General features: G+C 38.4%; 1 protein-coding gene across 1 annotated transcript in view; it reads right to left on the minus strand.

Moving 5' to 3' along the window:
• Nucleotides 1–4,872: 4,872 nt before the first annotated feature.
• TMEM38B (transmembrane protein 38B) overlaps nucleotides 4,873–25,656 on the minus strand; it is a 35,847-nt gene continuing 15,063 nt past the window's right edge. The window contains exons 3-6 of the mRNA XM_063455206.1: nucleotides 20,021–20,205; nucleotides 18,971–19,058; nucleotides 6,882–6,999; nucleotides 4,873–5,283 (exon numbers count right to left, since the gene is read on the minus strand). Of these exons, the coding sequence (XP_063311276.1) occupies nucleotides 5,062–5,283; nucleotides 6,882–6,999; nucleotides 18,971–19,058; nucleotides 20,021–20,205 (613 nt within the window). The 3' untranslated portion in view covers nucleotides 4,873–5,061. The remainder of the gene's footprint in view (nucleotides 5,284–6,881; nucleotides 7,000–18,970; nucleotides 19,059–20,020; nucleotides 20,206–25,656) is intronic.

Genomic DNA, 25,656 nt, shown 5'->3' on the forward strand with positions numbered 1-25,656 from the left:
AGTACTTCGGTATTAACCTGGCTAAAACCAATAGCCTCCTAATTCAGGAAAATCATAAGAAAATTAAGTATAAATCAGAACAACAAATGGAGAAATGGAGGGGTAGGGAGTTGACATTATTAGGCAGCGTAAATGTAGATGAAGATACCATATATGCTATATCTTTTTCGCACAATATCCATAACATTACCTAATAGTATAGTAAGAAAATTTCAGTTCATTATAAATAACTACATTTGGAAAAAGAGACCTCCACGGATAGCTTATTATTCAGCAAGGAAACCCTATGCTCAGGGAGAGTTAGTTATACAAACGTATTACAAAGCATTAATACGTACACAGGGATTAACATCTGTTTTAAGTTCTAAACCACCAATATGGCTTATTTTGGAAAAAGCTAATATGGCCTACCTTTTCCAGGCATGCAGCCACCATTGAAGTTTGAATTTCAGCGTTGAGAGGTATCCGTAGGTCTTAGGACAGGCCTGAGCAGAGATAGTGCTCTTTCAGACGGTGCATGGGGCTGTAGTGTAAGGGATCTGGTAAATGGTCTGGATCGATGCAGTCAGGAGACCTACCACTCGAGCGATGAGACGGAGTGGGATGCTATCCATCCAAAGTATCTTCCAGATCTTCTTCAGGATGGCCACAATCTTCTAGAGTGGCATGCATGAGAATGAGTCTGTCTCGAACCCCAGGAACTTAACAGTCTTAGAGTGTTTGAGTGCTCACTTCTCTCTGTTCACCACAAATCCCAGGGATTCGAGGAAGCCTACGACAAAGTTTGTCTGAGACATAAGCAGAGCCGAAGAAGATAAGCAAGTTATCTAGGTAGAACAAACATGCCCAGGGACAAATTTGCATTTTTCAATGAGTCAATAGGTCACGACCCACCACCATCTCTGCCAAGAACCACACTATGTACTCCAAGGTGCTTCTCACCTTCGATTTAAAGGACTCATTCAAAGTAAAAATGTATAATCTCCAAGTCAACAGAATGTTTTTGGCAATGATTTCATTGCTTAAAGTTGTTAGCCAATCCATTTTAAATAGAAACTGAAGTTTAGTGTAAGGTGGGAGCTCCAGGCTGGTTCCAGACCTGGAGGATAGTTGTTAGCCAATCGATAGCAATCGTAAGTTCAACCCTCCACTGGTCACTCATCACAGCCACCAGCGCCCTACGAACTCCCGCTTGCCTACCTCGCACATATACAGCAAAGCACTATCACTTTAATGGTTTAGTTTTGAAACTTGTTTAATTGCATTTATCATATTCATTTTGCATTCTATAGATTCACAACGCTCTTACAACAAATTATGTAAATCTACTTCACCTTATTTAGCACTAGCACTATTTGATTTGTCTCACACATTGGAATTAGTTTGGGATACTGCAAAGTACTGATGGGCTTAACATAATATAGCCATATAGTAGAACTGAATCCCCATATTTATTTGCGGAGATGGGCAATTTTAAGTAGCCTTAAAGAATTTAGAAATGTATTTTTAGGAGTGTGCTGTTCATTAATCTGTATTTTCACTCTATACACCGTGTCACGAGCGCACCCTACTTTAAGAGTGCGTGATGTAGTTGTGGTGGTGAAAGGGTTAAAGTCCACTATGTCTGCACTAGACCGGAAATAATAATAAAATCCCCCTTAACACCACCCACACTTAAGCATAATAATATAACTATTACTATTTTAACACTGCCACCACCAAGACAATTTATAAATGGGGTGCCTTGGTTCCCCGGGTAACTTAATAATAGGAAACCCACCAAATGTAACTTATCTATGTAATTGTAAAATACTAATTAGTCTCTTCAGGTAACGTGATTCTGCACCAGACAAAAGGCATACCTTAATAAAGGAATATTTATTATGAGCAAAAAATAGTCACAGTGCATACAAAAATATAGATGACAATCAAATTAGTTACACCAACTACAGATAACAAAAAAAAAAGGATACAACAACAGAAGTCCTAATCATTTACTCATATTTTCAAAGTAAAACTTCTGCCCCAGGGGCTCTCTGGTAAGAAAGATGGTGACTCACTTAGAATAAGATCCTGGCCCCTCAAGCAAGTACCAAGACACATTTCAGAATCATTTGACATATACCCTGTGGATTACCAAGCCCCGCCCAGAGGTGGAGATAAGGCTAAGTGACCACCCCCTTGTGCTCCAGACCAACATCAATCCAAATGAAAACATTTGGCTCTATCTCCTCTTTTGTACTTGTCACAGAAATAATAATTGCATCTATGAATTGGTTACCATTTTCCCAATCCATAGATATGTCACACTTCTTACTTGTGACCCAATACAGCAGACATCATAATCCCTTCCCCTATGGTTAAGTTACACAAATCATGTTTGGGCTTGATTAGAAGATTGTGCTGGTAACATTCCAAATAGAACAAAAATGAGGCTTAATTATTATTCTGTGGGAAAATATTAATGTTTCTTTCTTTTATATATGATACTGGAACACAAGGCTTGTTTTCTTGAAAGCTAATGATCATTAACATATCAAAGAAACCCACTCATCAATTAAAAGGCAGATGCCATATGGCTGAAGTCAGCTAGTTTACATTGGAGATAGACTTCCAGGCCACTTATGTGGGACTTCTCACACCTTACAGAAATGATTAATCAAAGGATCAATGCATATGTTAAACCATCTGCTCCCTTTCACATTCCTATGCAATTCACACTACCCCTTCTGTCATCTGATCTTTACCAAGTGGTCAAATCATATATGCACTACACAAATTACATTAATAATCTATTGTGCAACAATGAATTATGCACCCTTGGCGTGACACACTGGACAAGTGGCTCATCTGTTGTCCTTTAACATGTCTTGGAATAGTCAGGTTTAAACTTACTTTTCCTGTAGTAAGAACAAGTAAACATAGCAGAACATAAGTGTTTCAATTTAAACAAATAAGAACCATTTATTTTGTTTTCGATCAACAAACTTTAATATTTCAAATATCAATTGTAAAAACACACGGATTAAACCCTTTACCCTGTAAACCAAGTAACTTTTCACATTTTGTTCAAGCTGGTTTTAGTATCAAACAAACAATTTCAAAATATTTTTAACAGAGAAAAGCTATTTGAAAGAAACAAGTTGACATGTTTACACATATCTGCTGCAATGTAGGTGAGAAATAGTTTTCTTTATATTTCTTATATATTACTGGATTTTAAAAATAGATTTATTTATTTTTAAATCAAATATAGAAAAATAAATGTAAATAACTTTATCTAGGTAGTTCTCGTGTGCATTACTGTATATAATCTCAAAAGGGAATCTACCATAAAATAGAGTAGCCATACAGATAACAGATTTTTCTTACACATCATAAAAATAAAAAACATGCACACTTTTTAGGGCTTTCCGGTGACAATTTCTGCAGTCAGGTTTGAAACAATTAGGGGAAGTTTTTAATCTTTCTTGTTATAACTGCAAAGCCACAGATTTGCTAGTCATCATTAGCAGATTACAATAACACATGGTAAGCATGATGGAACCACTTTAAGGGACACATCTGAATTAAGTTGTTATGGTGCCAGGTGTCCCCCAGGCGCTCTCTTACCATAAAGGGTTAAACCATTCACTAATCCAATCAGTAACTTTCCACTCGTAAGAGTGCGCCAGGGGGCCTCCTGGAACCATAACTTAATTTAGATTAAGTTGTTATGGTGACCGAAATGTACCTTTAAAATACTACAATTAAAATCAACAACAGAAGATAGACATACAATCAAAATACATTAAACCTCAGTCTATAAAACATTAATTTCAATGTGTGAAAAAGCTAACAATATATGGCTCATAAACAGGTATCACATTGTCAACCCAGAAACAGCACCTAATACAATGTAAAGAATACAAATTCTCGCACTATAAACTTTCTTTATTCCACACTATCTTTACTAGCTATTATTGGTGATGTGTAATAAAAACAATGGGCGATAATTATCAAAACAAAAGCTGTTTGGCAGCTGGTAAGGTAGTGGCTCATTCCCTTTTACTTTTTTTGCACCACTTTTTAGCACAGAACACGTGCATAAATCACCCCATTGTGCGCATCCCTCAAATGCTGGTGCTTTTGTTTTTAATGCCTACTATGGAGGCTTGTGAAACTCCTTGACAGTAGCAACATGTATATGATTACACTGTATCAGATTGTAATACAACAATTAGTCAAATCCAATAGCAGTAAATTCTCAGTAAATGGCAATTAAAAGGGCACTATAGTCACCAAAACAACTTCAACTTAATGAAGCCGTTTTAGTGTGTAGATCATGCCCCTGCAGTCTGGTTGCTCAATTTTCTGCCATTTAGTAGTTAATTCACTTTGTTTATACAGTCCTACTCACACATCCCTACAGATGACTGGCACAGCCTTCCTAAATACTTCCTGTAAAGTGAGATCTACACTTACTTTATTGCAAATTATGTTTAATTTTGAATGTATTATCTCCTGCACTGTTAACAGCTTGCTAGACCCTGCAGGAGGCTCCTGTATGTGACTAAAGTTCAATTTACAGAGCAGGAGATAAAAACTTTTAAAGCAACATCTGATTGAAAATGAAACCATTTTGTTTTCATACAAGCTGTGCCTGTCACTGCCACGGGAGGTGTGGCTAAGGCTGCATTGGCAGAAACAAAAGTGCTTTAACTCCTAAATGGCAGGGAATAAAGTAGTGAGCTCTATACACAAATTGCTCCATTAAGTTAAAGATAAATTGGTGACTATAGTATAATTTTAAGTAATCAATCTTTTACAAAATTATTTTATAGAGCTTCTTTGGAGAGAGAAAGAAAAGAAAAAAAAACATATATAAATCACCAGACGAACAATGCACAGCAATATGCTCTGTATGGTTATTCTAATTATATTAAAATGTTATATTTGCTTTCCTTAAATATATTATAATTTATCCCAATAAATGTGAAATTACAGTCACAGGTGTGCTCTAAAAGTGAATGACATCAAATTACAAATTATTTTACTTTTGGATATACTGTATTGTTTGGCTCAATCGCTTTTTTTAGCCTCTGTTTTTTGCGCACGTTCACTGATCTTGGCACTGAGCTTCTCTACTGGTTTCTTGGAAGTCTCTGCTTTGGCATCTGCAGAGGTGGTGACCTTTTCGTTTACTGGAGTTTGAGCCTGATGACAAGAGAACAGCAGGCGACACAGTGCAGCCTCAATAGGTTGGAATGGAGAAGTTGAGGAATGTGTCAGCATCATTTGGACCTAGACAGAGTGAAGATGGAAAGAAGACATTTAGTTACACCCAAAAATAACCCAATATTCAGTTTAACCTATAGGGTATATAAAGTAAACAAAAAATGAATAAAATCCTAGCAATGACAAAACTGAAGAGACACAAATGAAGCAACCATTTAAAGGGACAGTATAGTCATCAAAACAACTTTAGCTTATCAGGGCAGTTTTGGTGTATAGATCATGCTCCCGCAGACTCACTACTCAATTCACTGCCATTTAGGAGTTAAATATCTTTGTTTATGTAGCCCAAGGCACACTCCCTGCATTTAACTTGTACAAACTTCCTAAACACTTTCAGTAAAGGGAGATCTAATGTTTATACTTCCTTTATTGCACAATCTGTTTCATTTTGGAATTTCTTATCTCCTACACGGTTAACAGCTTGCTAGACCTTGCAGTATTCTCCGGTGTGTATTTAGAATTTAATTCACATAGCAGAAGATTAAAAGGTAAGTTAATGTCTGAAAATGAAGCCATTTTCATGCAGTCTGTGTGAGTCACATGCAGGGGAGGTGTGGATATTGTTGCAAAACAGAAACAAAGGTGATTTAACTCCTAAATGGCAGAGAATTGTACAGTGAGACTTCAGAGACAGGTTCTTTATAGAAAAACTGCTTTATTAAACTAAAGTGGTTTTTGTGACTATAGTGTGCCTTTAATTATTTCAACTAAAATGTGTAAGCCAAAAGGAAAACTGTAGAGCCAGAAAAACAACGTTTTTTTTTCTTGGCACTATCTCTCTCCCCCCCGCCTCCCTGTGGTGCAGAACGGGTTAAAAACTATTTCTGTCACTTACAAGATGACCCTTGGCGCTGGCTCATGGTCTGCCTTTGCACGTCGGCGGGGGAGACCTAATGCGCATGAGCAGCAATGGTCACACTCGCATTAGAACAGCTACTTAGGAAAGCTTTACATGTTTTTCTATGGGGTTTCGCATCATGCTGAATGTCCTCATGCATAGTGTGAGAACGTCCAGTGCCACGCGACTTGGACCATAAAGTCCCTCTATCTATTGGACAGCCACTAGAGGTGGGGTTAACCCATAAGGGTAATTATTGCAGTTAATTAAAAACTGCAATAATTACCTTTCCAGGGCTAAGGGACCTGAGACACTGCACCCAGACCACCTCAATGAGCTGAAATGGTCTGGGTGCCTATAGAGTCCCTTTAATTGTGGCATTGCACAAGCTATTTTATGCTTTAAATAAAATGGTTAAATATCGTCTACTTCTAAATCAGACCTTCTGTAATCCTAGTTAATCGTTCCTTCCTGCATTAATTGTTATTCCATTCTGGTTTATTGTACTTATGCCACATTCTCAAGACATGATATTTAGTGTCATTGGTTTAGTCTTCTTGGTATCTTAAAATTTTGTACCATCAGTTAAACAATGACAAGCTATATAAACTACTTCTTGGTTTTATTTAGCACAAAACTGTATCAATTCACAATAATTCTGCTTGTACGATCCTTTGTGCCATCCTTTCTCTGGGCCAGAATGATTACAAACTGAAATATTACCCAACATTACTGGGGTTTAATAAGGCGACTAGCAGGGTTTTACCTTTATAGCGACCAGAAACAAGGTGTAGAATAACATGAGGTTGTTTCTTGAAAGAGGAAGATGCTGAGCTTGCTGCAACGTAAACAGAACAGCTCCAACCAAACTCACCTTCACAGGGCTGCAAAGAAAGCAGTTTTAGAGATTTGGTACAGAATTTCAGTGGATCTCATGATATCCTTTAACCCCTTAAGGAACAAACTTCTGGAATAAAAGGGAATCATGACATGTCAAACATGTCATGTGTCCTTAAGGGGTTAAAAGGGACCATTCAATGGACAACCTTAATATTAATGACTTCCAGCAAATCAATAACAGGTAAAATTCTTGACCTATTTCAGCATTGCCTGAAAAAAACATTAACCACTGAACATATTGTGTGTGTGTATATATATATATATATATATATATATATATATATATATATATATATATATATATATATATATATATATATATATATATATATATATATATATATATACACACACACAATATGTTCAGTGGTTAATGTTTTTTTCAGGCAATGCTGAAATAGGTCAAGAATTTTACCTGTTATTGATTTGCTGGAAGTCATTAATATTAAGGTTGTCCATTGAATGGTCCCTTTTAACCCCTTAAGGACACATGAATTTACTATGAATCTCAATCTGTCCACCTGCTTCTTTTTAAATTTTCTTTTTTTTTATCTGTGATATCAAGTAAATAAAGTCTCTGTAGTGATGGTGTGTGTGTGTATATATATATATATATATATATATATATATATATATATATATATATATATATATATATATATATATATATATATATATATATATATATATATATATATACACACACACACACACACACACACACACCATCACTACAGAGACTTTATTTACTTGATATCACAGATAAAAAAAAAGAAAATTTAAAAAGAAGCAGGTGGACAGATTGAGATTCATAGTAAATTCATTTTTTTTTTATCAAATACATATGTCTAAAAAAATCTCAACTGGATATAGATAGTGTGCCATCAATAAAAAAAATGTGTTACATTCAAATATTGTTACAATTAGCTGATGAAGAATGCTGATGCTTAAATGGCAATTAAAAAGAGTAAAAATCTAATGTATCACCCCTATAGAGCTACTCATGATTGCACATCATGTTTGTATTTCACAGTAAATGCAATTACAAAAAATAAAAGATAAACAAACATTCTTGTATTTAAACCCCTTAACCCCTTAAGGACTGAGCCAAATGTACACATTGTGATCAAAACAAAAAACTTGAATTTGCGCTATATGTCTGTTCAGGCGTATTTCACCTCTTTCATATTATGTGCACCCACACTTATTATACATCATTTTATGCAGGGGAAACAGGGCTTTCGTTTAACATCAAATATTTAGGTATAAAACAATTTAATATGAATAGTATATTAAAAAAAAAGGAGAGAAAATAAGAATTTTAAAAACATGTTTTAGTTCTATGTGACATTCTAACTGTGAATGTCATAATACGGTTTGCTTTTACTACACAGCGATGTCTCACATGTAAAATAGTACCCCCTATGTACAGGTTTTAAGGTGTTTTGGGAAGTTACATGGTCAAATATAGCATGTTACATTTTTCAGTTTTTTCACATTGAAATTCGCCAGATTGGTTACGTTGCCTTTGAGACCGTTTGGTAGCCATAGGAGACAACCCAAGGTATTGCAAATGGGGTATGTCCAGTCTTTTTTAGTAACCACTTGGTCACAAACACTGGCTAAAGTTAGTGGTCATATTTGTTTGTGTGTGAAAAATGCAAAAAACGAATTTAAACGACAATTTTGGCTACTAAAAAAGACTGGACATACCCCATTAGCAATACCTTGGGTTGTCTACTTTTGCAAATGGTATGCCATCATGGGGGTAATTCTCATTCCTGGGCAACCATACGGTCTCGAAGGCATTGTTTTGAAACACTAATATTTGTGTTTAGCGAAGTCTCCCAGGTAAAACAATACCCCATGTACAGGTTTTATGGTGTATTGGAAAGTTACAGGGTTAAATATAGTGCTAGCAAATTAAATTCCCTGGACTTTCTGCCTGGGTTGTCAGGCAGGTCCCGCAAATTGTAATTAATAAAATAACCTAATTATGTAAAAATGTTACATAAATATATACGTAGAATTATTATTCCCTGAATAACCCTTCACATGTATATATTTTTTTAAAAGTAGACAACATAAGGTATTAAACTATATTTAATTTATTATGACTCTTTTCATGCAACCATTTTACCACCAATCTATGCCAAATTTAAAAATAAATAAATAATAATTTGAAATAAAACAATTTGACACACATAGCAATTTAAGAATACATGTACGGAGAACTTTAAGGGTTACTGCCAAAGAACACCCCAATATGTGTTCAGCAACATCTCCGGAGTACAGTGATAACCCCCATGTATCAGTGTGTCAGGTTATCTGGGGGCTAAAAGACCTTATTTGGAGGGTGCGCATTCCAGTTTTCCAACTTGGAATTTTCACAGCTGGTCATCATGCAGCCGTGTCCTATTTGGGACATTTTTGAAGTTGGCCAATGTAATTTACACTCATCAAACCATATATTTTTGAAAAGTAGACACCCTAGGGTATTTCAAATAGTGGTATTTTAACACTTGCCATGCACTAATTCTTCCACCAGTCTGTGTCAAACATTTGGGTAATCATTTTTTTTTGTCAATCTTTCTTTTATTATGGCATTTGCGTTATGGGGTACAGAATGAAGAGAGGAGGCGGTATGGGGTAATACAGTTGGTGGAAACAAGATGGTACATAATACACTCCTTCGAAGGACTGCCATATATTTTTTGTTTTTTAAAACGTTGAGTAAACATTGTTTTACAAGCAATTGTTAAAGACATGTGTAAAAGTTAACAGGTTAGTCATGCTACATGTTAAGCAGCACTGACTCTCGCTCAGTACATGTCAACATGGTAAAGGTAGCTTACGGCGTGACAGGTCAAACGCTCTGGGAAAAGTAACTGGATTCTGCCACAAATTAATAACATTAAACATACTCATATTCACACGGGCTAAACTCCGCTGTAGCATGCTATAGTGATAGATTACTGCTCCTATTCTAAGGCACGATGGAGAAGAGGCTAGCTTAGTGCATCATGTGTATAGCAAGTTAGGTATTCATCTACAGTGTCTGCGATCTATAAGCAGGCTTGTGTTGCCCTAGAAAATAGTACAAGCTAGCAATCCATAACAAGCGTGTTAGGGATGTCAGATGCGTTGTGCAAGATAACATGTAGTAAGGCATAAACATACTGTGCACTCTGGATATAAGGCATAGTTAACAGGTTAGGCTGGCTGTCGGTTTAGGCAGCTTTAGGATACATTGCATGCCTGGTAAAGACAAAAAGGGATCCTCATAGAAATCTAAAATGCTAAATGCTAAAATGCTAGGGCACGCTTATGGATGCTTGGCAAAAAAAAAATTAACAATAAAAATTAAGTAAGAGGTCAGGCCTAGGTAGCGAAATTAAAAAGGCAAACATGACTCTAGGCTTACAGTCTATCATAGTAGTTAGGGAGCGTCCAAAGTCCTGTTCTGTGTCCAAGCCGGTGGTTGGGCTGCGTTCTTTCACCCTATACCTGGGCGTGTTGTTGTATGAGGTAATCTGCTCTGCGGTCTTGCATGATGATCATGTAGGTGTTTCATGGGCCGCGTCAGCTCCCACTCCAGCCCCAGGCCTCATGGAAGGTCTGCATCTGTATTCCACAGACTCCGACATGTCGTGTAGCCGGGTCTTCCCCTTCATGGGCGCTGCGGAGGACCCCGATGTTGCGCCGCCGCCAGCGGTGGGTGGGTCTCCGGCGTCGTGGGTGATGCTGTGGGGGTTTACCCCTCTTGGCCTTCGGCCCAGGTAGGCAGGGAGCCTGGGTGGTGTGTGCTCCAGGCTGGGGTCTGCCCGAGTGGGACACGCTCGGCCTTTTCATCTCGGCTTCTCTCACCTCCCGCGGAGGCTTCGGTGCTTGCTGCGCCATACGCTGCTCCAATTGCTGCCAGAAGCGCTGGAATGCTGGAATGCCCTCTATGCGTCGGAGGGAGCGCTTGATCATGTCGTCGCCATGGCCCGCATCTACAAGCGCCATTCGTGTCGCGGCGTGCATGCTAGGCCCGCATTGTGTAGGGCCTGTGTCTGCGCTGGCTTTTAGGGTGTGAGCGAGAACCTGCTGTCCGTCGATGGGGACCGGGATTACCCCCGCCGGTCCAAATGGGGGGGGAACAAGGGCCCAGTATCGAGTGTCCAGGCGAGTATGGCTTCGGAGGAGCGGCCGTCTCCTCCGCGCCGGCCATGCTTGTAGGCCGCATACGGTACACGGGCGATTCTCGCATCAATTGTGGCATGTTTAGTACCCGTCGATTCGCCCGGGTGTCACCAGTAGCTCAGTGGCCCTTGTGAGTCCCATTTTTTTGTGTAATTTTTCCTGTTCTGTGTAACTGACAAAGAACACCCCAATATGTGTTCAGCAACATCTCCCGAGTACAATTGTGCCCCCAATGTTGCCTATGAGACCGTATAGCATCCCAGGAATGAAAATTAACCTCATCATGGCATACCATTTGTAAAAGTAGATAACCCACAGTATTCAATGTGGGGTATATCCGGTCTTTTGTAGTAGCCACAAACGCTTGCCAAAGTTAGTGTTCATATTGTTTTTTGTTTTTTTTTTACAAAAACTGCACTTTTACTGATGGCTTCATCGTCGTGATAAGTTTTACTGTCGTAAACACTCATATTTGTGTTCAGCGAAGTCTCCCGAATATAACAATACCCCCGAGGGAGATATATATATATACACACAAAAATAAATCTTGGCACGATCTTGAAAAAGACCCTGATACGGGTCGAAACGTTGATTGGACATTTTTTGGATGTGATGCACAAATAAAAAAAGTTTAAAAGGAACAGAGACCTTTTGAGTGCACCTGTCTCCAATTTGGTGTATATATATATATATATAATTCTAAGTGTATTTTGATATGAATATATTAACATTAAAATACAGTTTGAATAAAATGACAATTTTGTAAAATTATTTTTACAGTTTATTTAATATATACACATTATATATATATATATATATACACATATACACACACACACACACGTGTACATTTACTCTAAGTGTAGTTTTAATATTTATAAAAAATACACTTAGTATGACGTTATAAGAGATTATATATATATATATATATATATATTTTTTTTTTTATTATTATTTTTTATTTTTTTTAAACTACCGTTTATTTATTTTTGTAACTTTTTTATACTTTATTTTAACTTTTTTCACCAGCAGGGAGACTGCCTGTCAGTTCAGGCATTCCCCCTGCAGGCAGCACTGAGGACGCCTATGGGACGGTCACATGGCCCCTTGGGGTCCTAAACTGCAGAGGGGGGGAACTCACTGGGCTCAGTCCAGAGAGTCCCCCAAAGAAGAAGACTGATCACCGGCAGGGGATGGCAGCGATCAGTAAGTATATGGGGAGGGAGAGGAAGGGTGGGTAGAAAGTTACTTTTTTTGATTTTTTTAAATATATTTTTTTAATTTTATTTTTTACTAATACTGAGTGCCTTGACCCCTGAACGGCTGACTTTAATCAACAGACTCCTTGATGAGACAGTTCACTTTTCCCCTGACGACGGCATTATAATAAGCTGAAAAGCGTGTCGGGCTTCATTTATTTTCAAATTTTATTATGCACTCCTTCACTTGTTATGTAGCACTTCACCTTGTTTTTGAGTTAACTTCTATAGGGTCCTTGGTTCAGGTAGGCATTAGCTGAGTGCGGTGCCGAGGTATTAGCGACAGATGGATATATATTCTCTATGGGGTATGGTGGTTATGGTGGAAAATTTGTTTCCTATTTAGGACCCTCTATTAGATATAGTAGCTGCACAACTTTAGATTCAATAAAGGTTTTTTTATTTGTTGGTTTTGCTACTACTCTATTCCAGGTTGTACTAATTCCCATACACCCATCTCCATTGGAGTGGACGTCTGGGATATTGTTATTTTTTTTTTTCTATTTCTAGTAGTTAGGGTCACCCCATTGTACTAGTACAACCAGGTGTCCCCTCCTTAACAAGGGGTTAGGGTTATAGGTCTACCCTAGCCTATGTCCTTTGGCTGGTGGAAGATCATTTGACCTATCCAAGGGTTAATATATTTTAAGCGGTTACCTAGTAATATATGTATATATTGATTTTAAAAAATGCACTTAGTATGATAGATATATATATATATATATATATATATATATATATATATATATATATATATATATATATATTTTTTTTTACTTTCTACACCAGCAAGGGGACTGCCTGTCAGTTCAGGCAGTCCCCCTGCTGGCAGCACTGTGGACACCTATTGTGGCCATGTGACCGCTCTTTTATTCCTACAGTGCAGAGGGGGGACTGTCTGGGCTGAGGCCAGTCAGTCCCCCCCAAGAAGAAGACTGAACGCTGGTGGGAGAAATGCAGCGATCGGTAAGTACATGGGAAGGAAAAAGGGAGGAAGGGAGGGTAGTGGTTAAAAATGTTCTAACTTTAACTTTAACTAAGTGCCTTGACCTCTCGAGGCCCTCAGTACAGGCAGAGCATCGGAAGCCTGCCTAATGGCTTACGCTGCTCTGCCTCACTGCCAGGCTCCATGTGGCCACCGGCAGTGAGGGGGGTATTGCAGCGATGAATCAACATCGAGGCATCACTGCAATACCATTAGAGCTGCTGGAAGTGATCATGGTACGTCCGCGTTCCTTAAGGACCGTTTTTTGTTGGAAGTACGTGATACATCCATGGTCACTAGGGGTTAAACACCAACACTATACATTTTACTGTAGCGCCAGTATTTGGCACAGCGCTGTACAACCTAGAAATTTGTTTTGACTTGGGGTGCCTTGGAAAAATATTGATATATTAAGGACGTCTTGAACCTAAAAAGTTTGGGAACCACTGCTATATAGGCAGTAATAATGGGAACTTTGATTTTTCCTGATATTCTAAATGTGTCAGAAAACTGGAGGTATTACTTTTCCTGACAGGACACAGAAAGTTAGAATAAATGCTTAATGCCTTATAGAGGCTAAACATGTATCGCTGTAATGTCACAAAATCTACAGCATTGGGGGGCGGTGCCGGGCCGCAGAGCTGAGCGGCCGTAGGAGAGCTCAGCTCCTGCAAAACAAAACCTACAAAGCTTACAAAACGTGATTATGGGAGAAATTACTTGCCTGTAGCTGTGACCCACAAAGAGAACGGGCTGCCTGAGCTGAGGAGAAGCTTTCTCCCGGAGTTCTAGTCCCTCGGAGGGGAGATCCCTGCTGCGCCAGGCGGGACCTCACCTGGCGGTGAGTGGAGTGGATGGCCGCCGCTCCACTATCCTGCCTGATGGAGCCCGACAAACATGTGGACCATCGGCAGACCCGGCCCAAGCCCCGATTTCCCCCCCCCCCCCTCTGGACCAAGCCTCACAGCCACACTCTGAGGCAGTGACAAGGCATCATGCAGGTCCAGAGCCCACGTTAAAGATGGCGGAGGCCATGCACGCAAGTACTGAAACACAGAGCCAAAAACGGATTACAGCTCTCACCTGGCCCAGCGCACAGGGCAACAAGAATCAACAGACCCACACCGGGCAGCAGTCCCCAAGTTTGGAGACATACCGGGCGCATGGCGCATGTAACTCACCACCCACGTGGTTCATGCCGACAGGAAGAAGTTCTGGATTCCGGCGGAACCCTGGGCCCACGATCCTGCTGATGGGATCAATGGCGACAGGGCACGAGCGCCTATTAAGGCCTCAGGCCTCAGGCAAATGGCTCCTGGACGCAGAGACATCACGACAGCGGAAACACCATGGAGGCCCACGCCAGTACTGTCCAATGGAAGACCCGGCGGATGCAGGGACCCTGTGAACCCAGTCAGCAGGGAAAGCACATGGACTAACCTACAGCATTGGAATGGCATACCTACGAGTTAGACCGTATGGCTAAACGACACCTGCCTTCATCCTGCCACAATAAGACAGACCGGTGATTTTTGCAGCCCCTATGACGAACATAGAAACATAGAAACATAGAATGTGACGGCAGATAAGAACCATTCGGCCCATCTAGTCTGCCCAGTTTTCTAAATACTTTCACTAGTCCCTGGCATTATCTTATAGTTAGGATAGCCTTATGCCTGTCCCACGCATGCTTAAACTCCTTTACTGTGTTAACCTCTACCACTTCAGCTGGAAGGCTATTCCATGCATCCACTACCCTCTCAGTAAAGTAATACTTCCTGATATTTTTAAACCTTTGTCCCTCTAATTTAAGACTATGTCCTCTTGTTGTGGTAGTTTTTCTTCTTTTAAATATAGTCTCCTCCTTTACTGTGTTAATTCCCTTTATGTATTTAAATGTTTCTATCATATCCCCCCTGTCTCGTCTTTCCTCCAAGCTATACATGTTAAGATCCTTTAACCTTTCCTGGTAAGTTTTATCCTGCAATCCATGAACCAGTTTAGTAGCCCTTCTTTGAACTCTCTCTAAGGTATCAATATCCTTCTGAAGATATGGTCTCCAGTACTGTGTACAGTACTCCAAATGAGGTCTCACCAGTGTTCTGTACAATGGCATGAGCACTTCCCTCTTTCTACTGCTAATACCTCTCCCTATACAACCCAGCATTCTGCTAGCATTTCCTGCTGCTCTATTACATTGTCTGCCTACCTTTAAGTCATCAGAAATAATCACCCCTAAATCCCTTTCCTCAGATGTTGAGGTTAGGACTCTATCAAATATTCTGTACTCTGCCCTTGGGTTTTTACGTCCAAGATGCATTATCTTGCACTTATCCACATTAAATGTCAGTTGCCACAACTCTGACCATTTTTCTAGTTTACCTAAATCATTTTCCATTTGGTTTATCCCTCCTGGAACATCAACCCTGTTACATATCTTAGTATCATCCGCAAAAAGACACACCTTACCATCAAGACCTTCTGCAATATCACTAATAAAAATATTAAAGAGAATGGGTCCAAGTACAGATCCCTGAGGTACCCCACTGGTGACAAGCCCAAGCTTCGAATATACTCCATTGACTACAACCCTCTGTTGCCTGTCACCCAGCCACTGCCTTACCCATTCAACAGTATTGGAATCCAAACTTAAAGATTGTAGTTTGTTGATAAGCCTTCTATGTGCAACAGTGTCAAAAGCCTTACTGAAATCGAGGTAAGCAATGTCTACTGCACCACCCTGATCTATAATTTTAGTTACCCAATCAAAAAAATCAATAAGATTAGTTTGGCATGATCTCCCTGAAGTAAACCCATGTTGTCTCTGATCTTGAAATCCATGTGTTTTTAGATGTTCAACAATCCTATCCTTTAACATGGTTTCCATCACTTTCCCCACTACTGAAGTTAGGCTTACTGGCCTATAGTTACCCGACTCCTCCCTATTACCTTTCTTGTGAATGGGCACAACATTCGCTAACTTCCAATCTTCTGGGACTACTCCTGTTATCAATGATTGGTTAAATAAATCTGTTAATGGTTTTGCTAGTACACCACTAAGCTCTTTTAATAGCTTTGGGTGTATTCCATCAGGTCCCATTGACTTATTTGTCTTTACTTTTGACAGTTGAAATAGAACATCTTCCTCTGTAAACTCACGTGTAATAAATGACTCATTTATCCTTTTTCTTAACTGAGGTCCCTTTCCTTCATTTTCATCTGTAAATACCGAACAAAAATATTCATTGAGGCAGTCAGCTAGACCTTTATCCTCATCATACATACATACCTTCCTTCTTTTGTTTTTAATCTAACTAATCCTTGTTTTACTTTTCTTTCTCATTTATGTATCTAAAAAAGGTTTTGTCCCCCTTTTTTACTGACTGTGCTATTTTCTCTTCTGTGTGTGATTTGGAAGCTCTTATAACTTGCTTAGCCTCTTTCTGCCTAATCTTATAGGTCATTCTGTCTTCCTCACTCTGGGTTTTTTTATAATTACTAAATGCTAACTTTTTGTTTTTTACTATTTTGGCTACATCTGTGGAGTACCACAGTGGTTTCTTGAATTTTTTGCTTTTACTGACAAGCCTAATGCAATTTTCTGTTGCCTTCAGTAGTGCAACTTTTAAATAATCCCATTTCCTTTGGACTCCATTTAAATTGCTCCAGTCTGATAATGACTCCTTTACACATATTCTAATTTTGGAAAAGTCTGTTTTTCTAAAGTCTAAAACTTTTGTTTTTGTGTGGTGTGACTCAGTCACTGTTCTTATATTAAACCACACTGACTGATGATCACTGGATCCTAAACTTTCACCTACAGTAATATCTGATACCAAATCTCCATTTGTTAACACTAAATCTAGTATGGCCTCTTTACGAGTTGGCTCCTCAACGACTTGTTTTAGAGACAATCCCAGTAGGGAGTTTAGAATATGTGTGCTCCTGGCACAAGTAGCTATTTTTGTTTTCCAATTTACATCAGTTAGATTAAAGTCACCCATGATGATAACTTCCCCCTTCATTGTCATTTTAGCTATTTCTTCAACTAGTAGATTATCTAACTCTTCAATTTGTCCTGGGGGCCTATAAATCACACCTACACGAGTTACTGTGTGATTACCAAATTCTAACGTAACCCAAACTGACTCTATGTTCGCCTCACTAACCTTTATTAGGCTAGATTTTATGCTATTCTTTACATACAGGGCCACCCCTCCCCCTTTCTTGCCTTCCCTGTCTTTTCTATATAAAGAGTACCCTGGTATTGCTATGTCCCAGTCATTTTTCTCGAACTGAGGAGGCTTGATCCCAAGTTACTCATATCACCATGCATATTATGATTATCGTGTACTCTGGCTTGCCTGGCTGCTTGACGAGCACTTGTGCTAATTCAGAATTCAGAGTGCGGTGTAGTGCTCTATCCGAAGTAACCTGAATGTTAGCTAAACAATTGAACTGATGGGCAGGAATTGCTGGTGATAACCTTAAAGATGTATATTTTGGTGTGTTTTCATCTAGCGATGTGGGGAACCTAGCAAGGGGGGTCAGACCATACACGCATCTAGCACATTAGCTACTACAACTAGCTTGCGCTTAACATGACGTGACACACCTACTCGGCTCGCTTAGATATGCCCAGTTGTTCTTGCAATCTCCATTAGTCCGCTCCCCTTAATCAACACGTGAGCGCTCAATGATAGAATGAAACGAGACAAAACTAGCCTATGACAATAGATGACATGCCGCAGCGACATTAACCGAGACAACGCGACTAGCCGGTTTACTGATATAACAATATATTATTATCTAAGCGACGACCTTATCCTGTCCTATAAATTGCTAGCTCAACAGACGTTTGCGACCGTCCATAGTCTTACGTTGTTTTCTCATTAACCCCTTAAGGACACATGACATGTGTGACATGTCATGATTCCCTTTTATTCCAGAAGTTTGGTCCTTAAGGGGTTAAAGTGCCCAGTCAAGCATTGCATCCGAGCGAACCTACATTGTTAGTGCATTACCATAACCACATATGGCGAGCTAATCAGACAAAGCGACATCTCATAAAACATAAAATTAAGCAGACATAAATGTGAATGTGTATCTATGATATAAGCTCTTGCAAATGTATGAAAATTTGCTGATATATCTCATTCATCCGTTTCTTCCCTTCTGTAATGAACATAAAACGCTTCAATAAAACAAAGATTTACAAAAAATAAATAAAAAATCTCCAGCCTTGCATGATCAAGGAAAAATAAGAGCAAATTCAATTACTCTATGCCCATATTAACACGCACTGCGCGGTTGCCTATAGTATTATTCTACTAAATGGCACAAAAAATATTACTTTAACTGTATATAAACAAATAAGTTTTTCTTATCGGTATGTAAATAATGCAGACAGGTGTTATTTAATAAATATAATGCACGTTTTCAACCTCTACAAAAAGGTCTTAATTACAATATTGTACAGCTAGCTTAAAATCACAATAGACTAAACAATAATACTCATTCACATACTAGGACATCTTGAGAAGTTCATTGCTCTCTGGTTTCCAGACACCTCTTACAAGTTGTTCAAAATTGGAGATCAGACCTCCTCCAGCAGCTGAAGACAAAAAGGAGAGAAAAACAGATCTTCTGAATAATTATATACAGAGTTTGTCAAATAAAAAAAAAAAAAAAAAAAGAAACAATCTCAGTAATCAATATAACAAGATAAGTATTGGCGTTTCAAAAGTGACATTTTATGAATGAAGCAAATTTAAAAGCACAATGCAGCCTCACAAATGAAATGGCAGAGTTAATGAACACAACTTTACACTGATAGCCCGGCTGTAGACATTCACACACTTCAAGTGTACCTTTAGTCTTTGCATTTTCATAAAATCTGTATGACCTTGATTTAATATTGTTAAAAAGGATTTTCTAATTATTTCATATTTTTGGAGAAACATTTCAAATTATTATAAAAAAATATTTTAATTTTGTAACATTTTAAAGGGACAGTTTAGGCACCATAACAATTTCCTCTAAATTAAGTTCTTATTTTGCCTTATGGTGCCAAGAAACCCCAAGAGGTTAAATCAATCCAAACTTGCATTGAGCACCGATCTCAACTCCCCCTCCGAGGCAGCATCCAACTTCCAATCTTCAGTTTCAGGAAGCATGGGGTGCCGTGGGGAAGGAGCCCTTGATTGGCTGAGAGAAGTCAGCTTGCGCTATCAGCCAATTGGTGAATCCCCATTTACAAAACTGGCTTCAAAAGGTACTTTTCTTTCCAAGCCAGTTTTGTAAATGCCCTCTGGTACCATAACAACTTAATTTAGATTAAGTCATTATCTATATATATATATATGTAATATGTTGATTAAAAAAATAATTTTAAAAGTTTATCCAAAGATATTAAATGTTTTGGAAAGCTTATCCAATAGTATTAAATCTAGACCCTAGTGTCCAGCTTACGGATCACATATAATTACAAACCACTAGTTAGGAGGAGAAATAAGTGTCAGCAGTTTGTATGGTACAGTGTGAAGTTTGTAGACATCCACAGATTTTCCATAGTACCTTTAGCCCAGCCGATTGTAATCATGACGAGCCAGGCATCCTGAAACCGGCTGTGTGCTTGTGTGACCCCTGATAATATCTTCCAAGTCCTGGTCACCTCCTTCAATGCAGCAACAATGACTCGGATCGGGCGGATGCACGAAAAATTATAGAACAGGTCAGATGGGAAATAATAAACCAAGTACCTAAAAATTGTACACAAAATAAAAGCAAAATAGATTATTACTATCATTACGCTCTACATAATTCATTTTCTGCAGTTTCAGAGTGTAGTGGTGTTGTGGAGAGAGGCACTGAGGCTAGTGGTGTTGTGGAGAGAGGCACTGAGGCTAGTGGTGTTGTGGAGAGAGGCACTGAGGCTAGTGGTGTTGTGGAGAGAGGCACTCAGACTATGGTGTGGCCTAATAGAAAGCAGTTGTTGTTAGGGGATTCCATCATAAGAGGTGTGGAGATGGACAATGGTGGTCTTGTGATGTGTCTTCCCGGAGTTACTGCTCACAGAGACAGGAGACGTATCTGTAATATTGTTAAGCGAGCAAAGCAGGAAGGCGAATTGGATGTACTTGTCCATCTAGGGACAAATGACTTGGCTTGCAATGAGGTTTCAGAGGCTAAGGATGATTTTAGTGTTTTTGCCAATGATATACGGCAGGTTGCTTCCACACTGTCATTCTCTGAAGTTCTGCCTGTGCATAACACTCAGAACGACAGGCGGATGCGTATAAGGGACTTTAACTTGTGGCTTGGTGAATGGTGTCGGGAGCAAGGATTTGACTTTATTTCTCATGGTAGCTCTGTTTGGAATGGAAATAAACTGTACAAAAAAGATGGTTTGCATCTTTCTCAAAAGGGAACAAATGTTCTCAGTGAGCAGTTCAGAGGTTTTGCTATGATGTATTTAAACTAGGAGGGGGGGGCAAAGGGGTGATAAAACATCAATCCAATTGTCCCCTAAAACAAGGACAGAAGGTGCCTGTAGCAAGTGTGTTAACAAAATTATAAGCTTAGAGTCATGTCTACAAATGCTTGCAGTTTAGGGAATAAGATCCATGAACTTGTGGCAATAATGGCAACTGATAGTGTAGATTTACATAGAAACATATAGAAACATAGAATGTGACAGCAGATAAGAACCATTCGGCCCATCTAGTCTGCCCAGTTTTCTAAATACTTTCACTAGTCCCTGGCATTATCTTATAGTTAGGATAGCCTTATGCCTGTCCCACGCATGCTTAAACTCCTTTACTGTGTTAACCTCTACCACTTCAGCTGGAAGGCTATTCCATGCATCCACTACCCTCTCAGTAAAGTAATACTTCCTGATATTATTTTTAAACCTTTGTCCCTCTTGTTGTGGTAGTTTTTCTTCTTTTAAATATAGTCTCCTCCTTTACTGTGTTGATTCCCTTTATGTATTTAAATGTTTCTATCATATCCCCCCTGTCTCGTCTTTCCTCCAAGCTATACATGTTAAGATCCTTTAACCTTTCCTGGTAAGTTTTATCCTGCAATCCATGAACCAGTTTAGTAGCCCTTCTTTGAACTCTCTCTAAGGTATCAATATCCTTCTGAAGATATGGTCTCCAGTACTGTGTACAGTACTCCAAGTGAGGTCTCACCAGTGTTCTGTACAATGGCATGAGCACTTCCCTCTTTCTACTGCTAATACCTCTCCCTATACAACCAAGCATTCTGCTAGCATTTCCTGCTGCTCTATTACATTGTCTGTCTACCTTTAAGTCATCAGAAATAATCACCCCTAAATCCCTTTCCTCAGATGTTGAGGTTAGGACTCTATCAAATATTCTGTACTCGGCCCTTGGGTTTTTACGTCCAAGATGCATTATCTTGCACATATCCACATTAAATGTCAGTTGCCACAACTCTGACCATTTTTCTAGTTTACCTAAATCATTTGCCATTTGGCTTATCCCTCCTGGATACCTAAATCATTTGCCATTTGGCTTATCCCTCGCTGTTACTGAGACATGGTATAATGAGAAAAATGACTGGGACATAGCAATACCAGGGTACTCTTTATATAGAAAAGACGGGGAAGGCAGGAAAGTGGCCCTGTATGTGAAGGATAGCATAAAATCTAGCCTAATAAAAGTTAGTGAGGCAAGTGTTAGTGTGATGTTAGAATTTGGTAATCACACAGTAACTCGTGTAGGTGTGATTTATAGGCCCCCAGGACAAATTGAAGAGTTAGATAATCTACTAGTTGAGGAAATAAGCTAAAATGACAATGAAGAGGGAAGTTATCATCATGGGTGACTTTAATCTTCCTGATGTGAATTGGAAAACAAAAATAGCTGCTTGTGCCAGGAGCACACATATTCTAAACTCCCTACTGGGATTGTCTCTAAAACAGGTCGTTGAGGAGCCAACTCATAAGAGGCCATACTAGATTTAGTGTTAACAAATGGAGATTTGGTATCAGATATTACTGTAGGTGAAAGTTTAGGATCCAGTGATCATCAGTCAGTGTGGTTTAATATAAGAACAGTGACTGAGTCACACCACACAAAAACAAAAGTTTTAGACTTTAGAAAAACAGACTTTTCTAAAATTAGAATATGTGTAAAGGAGTCATTATCAGAATGGAGCAATTTAAATAGAGTCCAAGAGAATTGGGATTATTTAAAAGTTGCACAACTGAAGGCAACAGAAAATTGCATTAGGCTTGTCAGTAAAAGCAAAAAATTCAAGAAACCACTGTGGTACTCCGCAGATGTGGCCAAAATAGTAAAAAACTAAAAGTTAGCATTTAGTAATTATAAAAAAAAACAGAGTGAGGAAGACAGAATTATCTATAAGATTAGGCAGAAAGAGGCTAAGCAAGTTATAAGAGCTTCCAAATCACACACAGAAGAGAAAATAGCACAGTCAGTAAAAAAGAGGGACAAAACTTTTTTTAGATACATAAATTAGAAAAGAAAAGTAAAACAAGGATTAGTTAGATTAAAAACAAAAGAAGGAAGGTATGTAGAAGAGGATAAAGGTCTAGCTGACTGCCTCAATAACTATTTTTGTTCGGTATTTACAGATGAAAATGAAGGAAATGGACCTCAGTTAAGAAAAAGGATAAAGGAGTCATTTATTACACGTGAGTTTACAGAGGAAGAGGTTCTATTTCAACTCTCAAAAGTAAAGACAAATAAGTCAATGGGACCTGATGGAATACACCCAAAGCTATTAAAAGAGCTTAGTGGTGTACTAGCAAAAGCATTAACAGATTTATTTAACCAATCATTGATAACAGGAGTAGTCCCAGAGGATTGGAAGTTGGCGAATGTTGTGCCCATTCACAAGAAAGGTAATAGAGAGGAGTCGGGCAACTATAGGCCAGTAAGTCTTACTTCAGTAGTGGGGAAAGTGATGGAAACCATGTTAAAGGATAGGATTGTTGAACATCTAAAAACACATGGATTTCAAGATCAGAGACAACATGGATTTACTTCAGGGAGATCATGCCAAACTAATCTTATTGGTTTTTTTGATTGGGTAACTAAAATTATAGATCAGGGTGGTGCAGTAGACATTGCTTACCTAGATTTCAGTAAGGCTTTTGACACTGTTGCACATAGAAGGCTTATCAATAAACTACAATCTTTAAGTTTGGATTCCAATACTGTTGAATGGGTAAGGCAGTGGCTAAGTGACAGGCAACAGAGGGTTGTAGTCAATGGAGTATATTCGAAGCTTGGGCTTGTCTTCAGTGGGGTACCTCAGGGATCTGTACTTGGACCCATTCTCTTTAATATTTTTATTAGTGATATTGCAGAAGGTCTTGATGGTAAGGTATGTCTTTTTGCTGATGATACTAAGATATGTAACCGGGTTGATGTTCCAGGAGGGATAAGCCAAATGGATAATGATTTAGGTAAACTAGAAAAATGGTCAGAGTTTTGGCAACTGACATTTAATGTGGATTAATTTAATGTGATTATTTCTGATGACTTAAAGGTAGGCAGACAATGTAATAGAGCAGCAGGAAATGCTAACAGAATGCTTGATTGTATAGGGAGAGGTATTAGCAGTAGAAAGAGGGAAGTGCACATGCCATTGTACAGAACACTGGTGAGACCTCACTTGGAGTATTGTACGCAGTACTGGAGACCGTATCTTCAGAAGGATATTGATACCTTAGAGAAGGGCTACTAAACTGGTTCATGGATTGCAGGATAAAACTTACAAGGAAAGGTTAAAGGATCTTAACATGTATAGGGAATCAACACAGTAAAGGAGGAGACTATATTTAAAAGAAGAAAAACTACCACAACAAGAGGGACAAAGGTTTAAAAATAATATCCGGAAGTATTACTTTACTGAGAGGGTAGTGGATGCATGGAATAGCCTTCCAGCTGACGTGGTAGAGGTTAACACAGTAAAGGAGTTTAAGCATGCATGGGGATAGGCATAAGGCTATCTTACCTATAAGACAAGGCAAAGGACTAATGAAAGAATTTAGAAAATTAGGCAGACTAGATGGGCCGAATGGTTCTTATCTGCCGTCACATTCTATGTTTCTATGTTTCTATATGAAAAACACTTGAAGTTTAGTTGTGTCAGCAGGCAGGGACCACAGCTATTTATTGCTCTTGAAGAAACAAAAATAAGTATTCAAATGCAGACATTGATAGTACAATTTCACTGTCAAATATATAGAACACAGCATAAGGAAGCACTGAACTGGTTTTAAAACAGGGATATGAATGTTCCATGTGATTTGTACACCTGGTAAACTATAATAAAATGGAAAAAATACAATTAATTTTTTAAGTAAAAAAAAACTAGTTTAGACAACTATTAGAAGATTTTGTACTTGTTTTAAATTGATGTGTACTGATATTGTTGTGTATTGTGTAAAATGTTTTAATATTTCAATTGTAGCAGTTACTATGGCAACTAATATTTTCTGTTGTGTCTTTTGAACCTGCCACACACTTCAACATGTTTTCTATTAAATGCTACATTTACAAACTACCAGCAGATGGTGCTAAAGCAACAAATAATGTGAACAAAAGCAGAAAATTCCAACAATTCACTGATATTTGATTAAAAAGACAATATAAAAAGGTGTATTTTATTTTCATTCATGGATTTACAAATTACACTTCTAAAACGAATGGTAAAATTAGTGGGTTATTCCACATCAAATATACAAATGCAGATTGCTTCATATTTTTTTTCTTCTGCAAATTAGGTAGCAATTATTATCCGGTTTCTTGATTAAAACTCCAAATTTTCAAATGATTACTTTTAATGATGTCACGAGGTGCTTGCTCTTTACATGTTGCAACAGTGACAGACAATTCACATTTTCAGAATATTTCTGATTGGCCATAACTTTTGACTAAATGACCTATACAGTTCCAAATGGTGTCCTTGGAAAACGTATTCCTTGTTCTTTTTAAGGGTTTATTTAAGTGCTGTGATTCGTTTGAGCATTTATAACTATGCCTGCCTAAATAAGACCTTTAAAATTCAGTAAATAGACAAGTAACAATTCTTTTTTTTTTTTCTTCAAATTATAAAAATGTTGATAAACCAAAATATGTTGAAGTAGGCAGCTCTTTATATATCTTGATGGAAAACAAAATGCTTTGTTACTCCAAATGGTACAAAATTTA

This window comes from Pelobates fuscus, chromosome 5 (genome assembly GCF_036172605.1).
Source record: "Pelobates fuscus isolate aPelFus1 chromosome 5, aPelFus1.pri, whole genome shotgun sequence".
Classification (NCBI taxonomy): domain Eukaryota; kingdom Metazoa; phylum Chordata; class Amphibia; order Anura; family Pelobatidae; genus Pelobates; species Pelobates fuscus.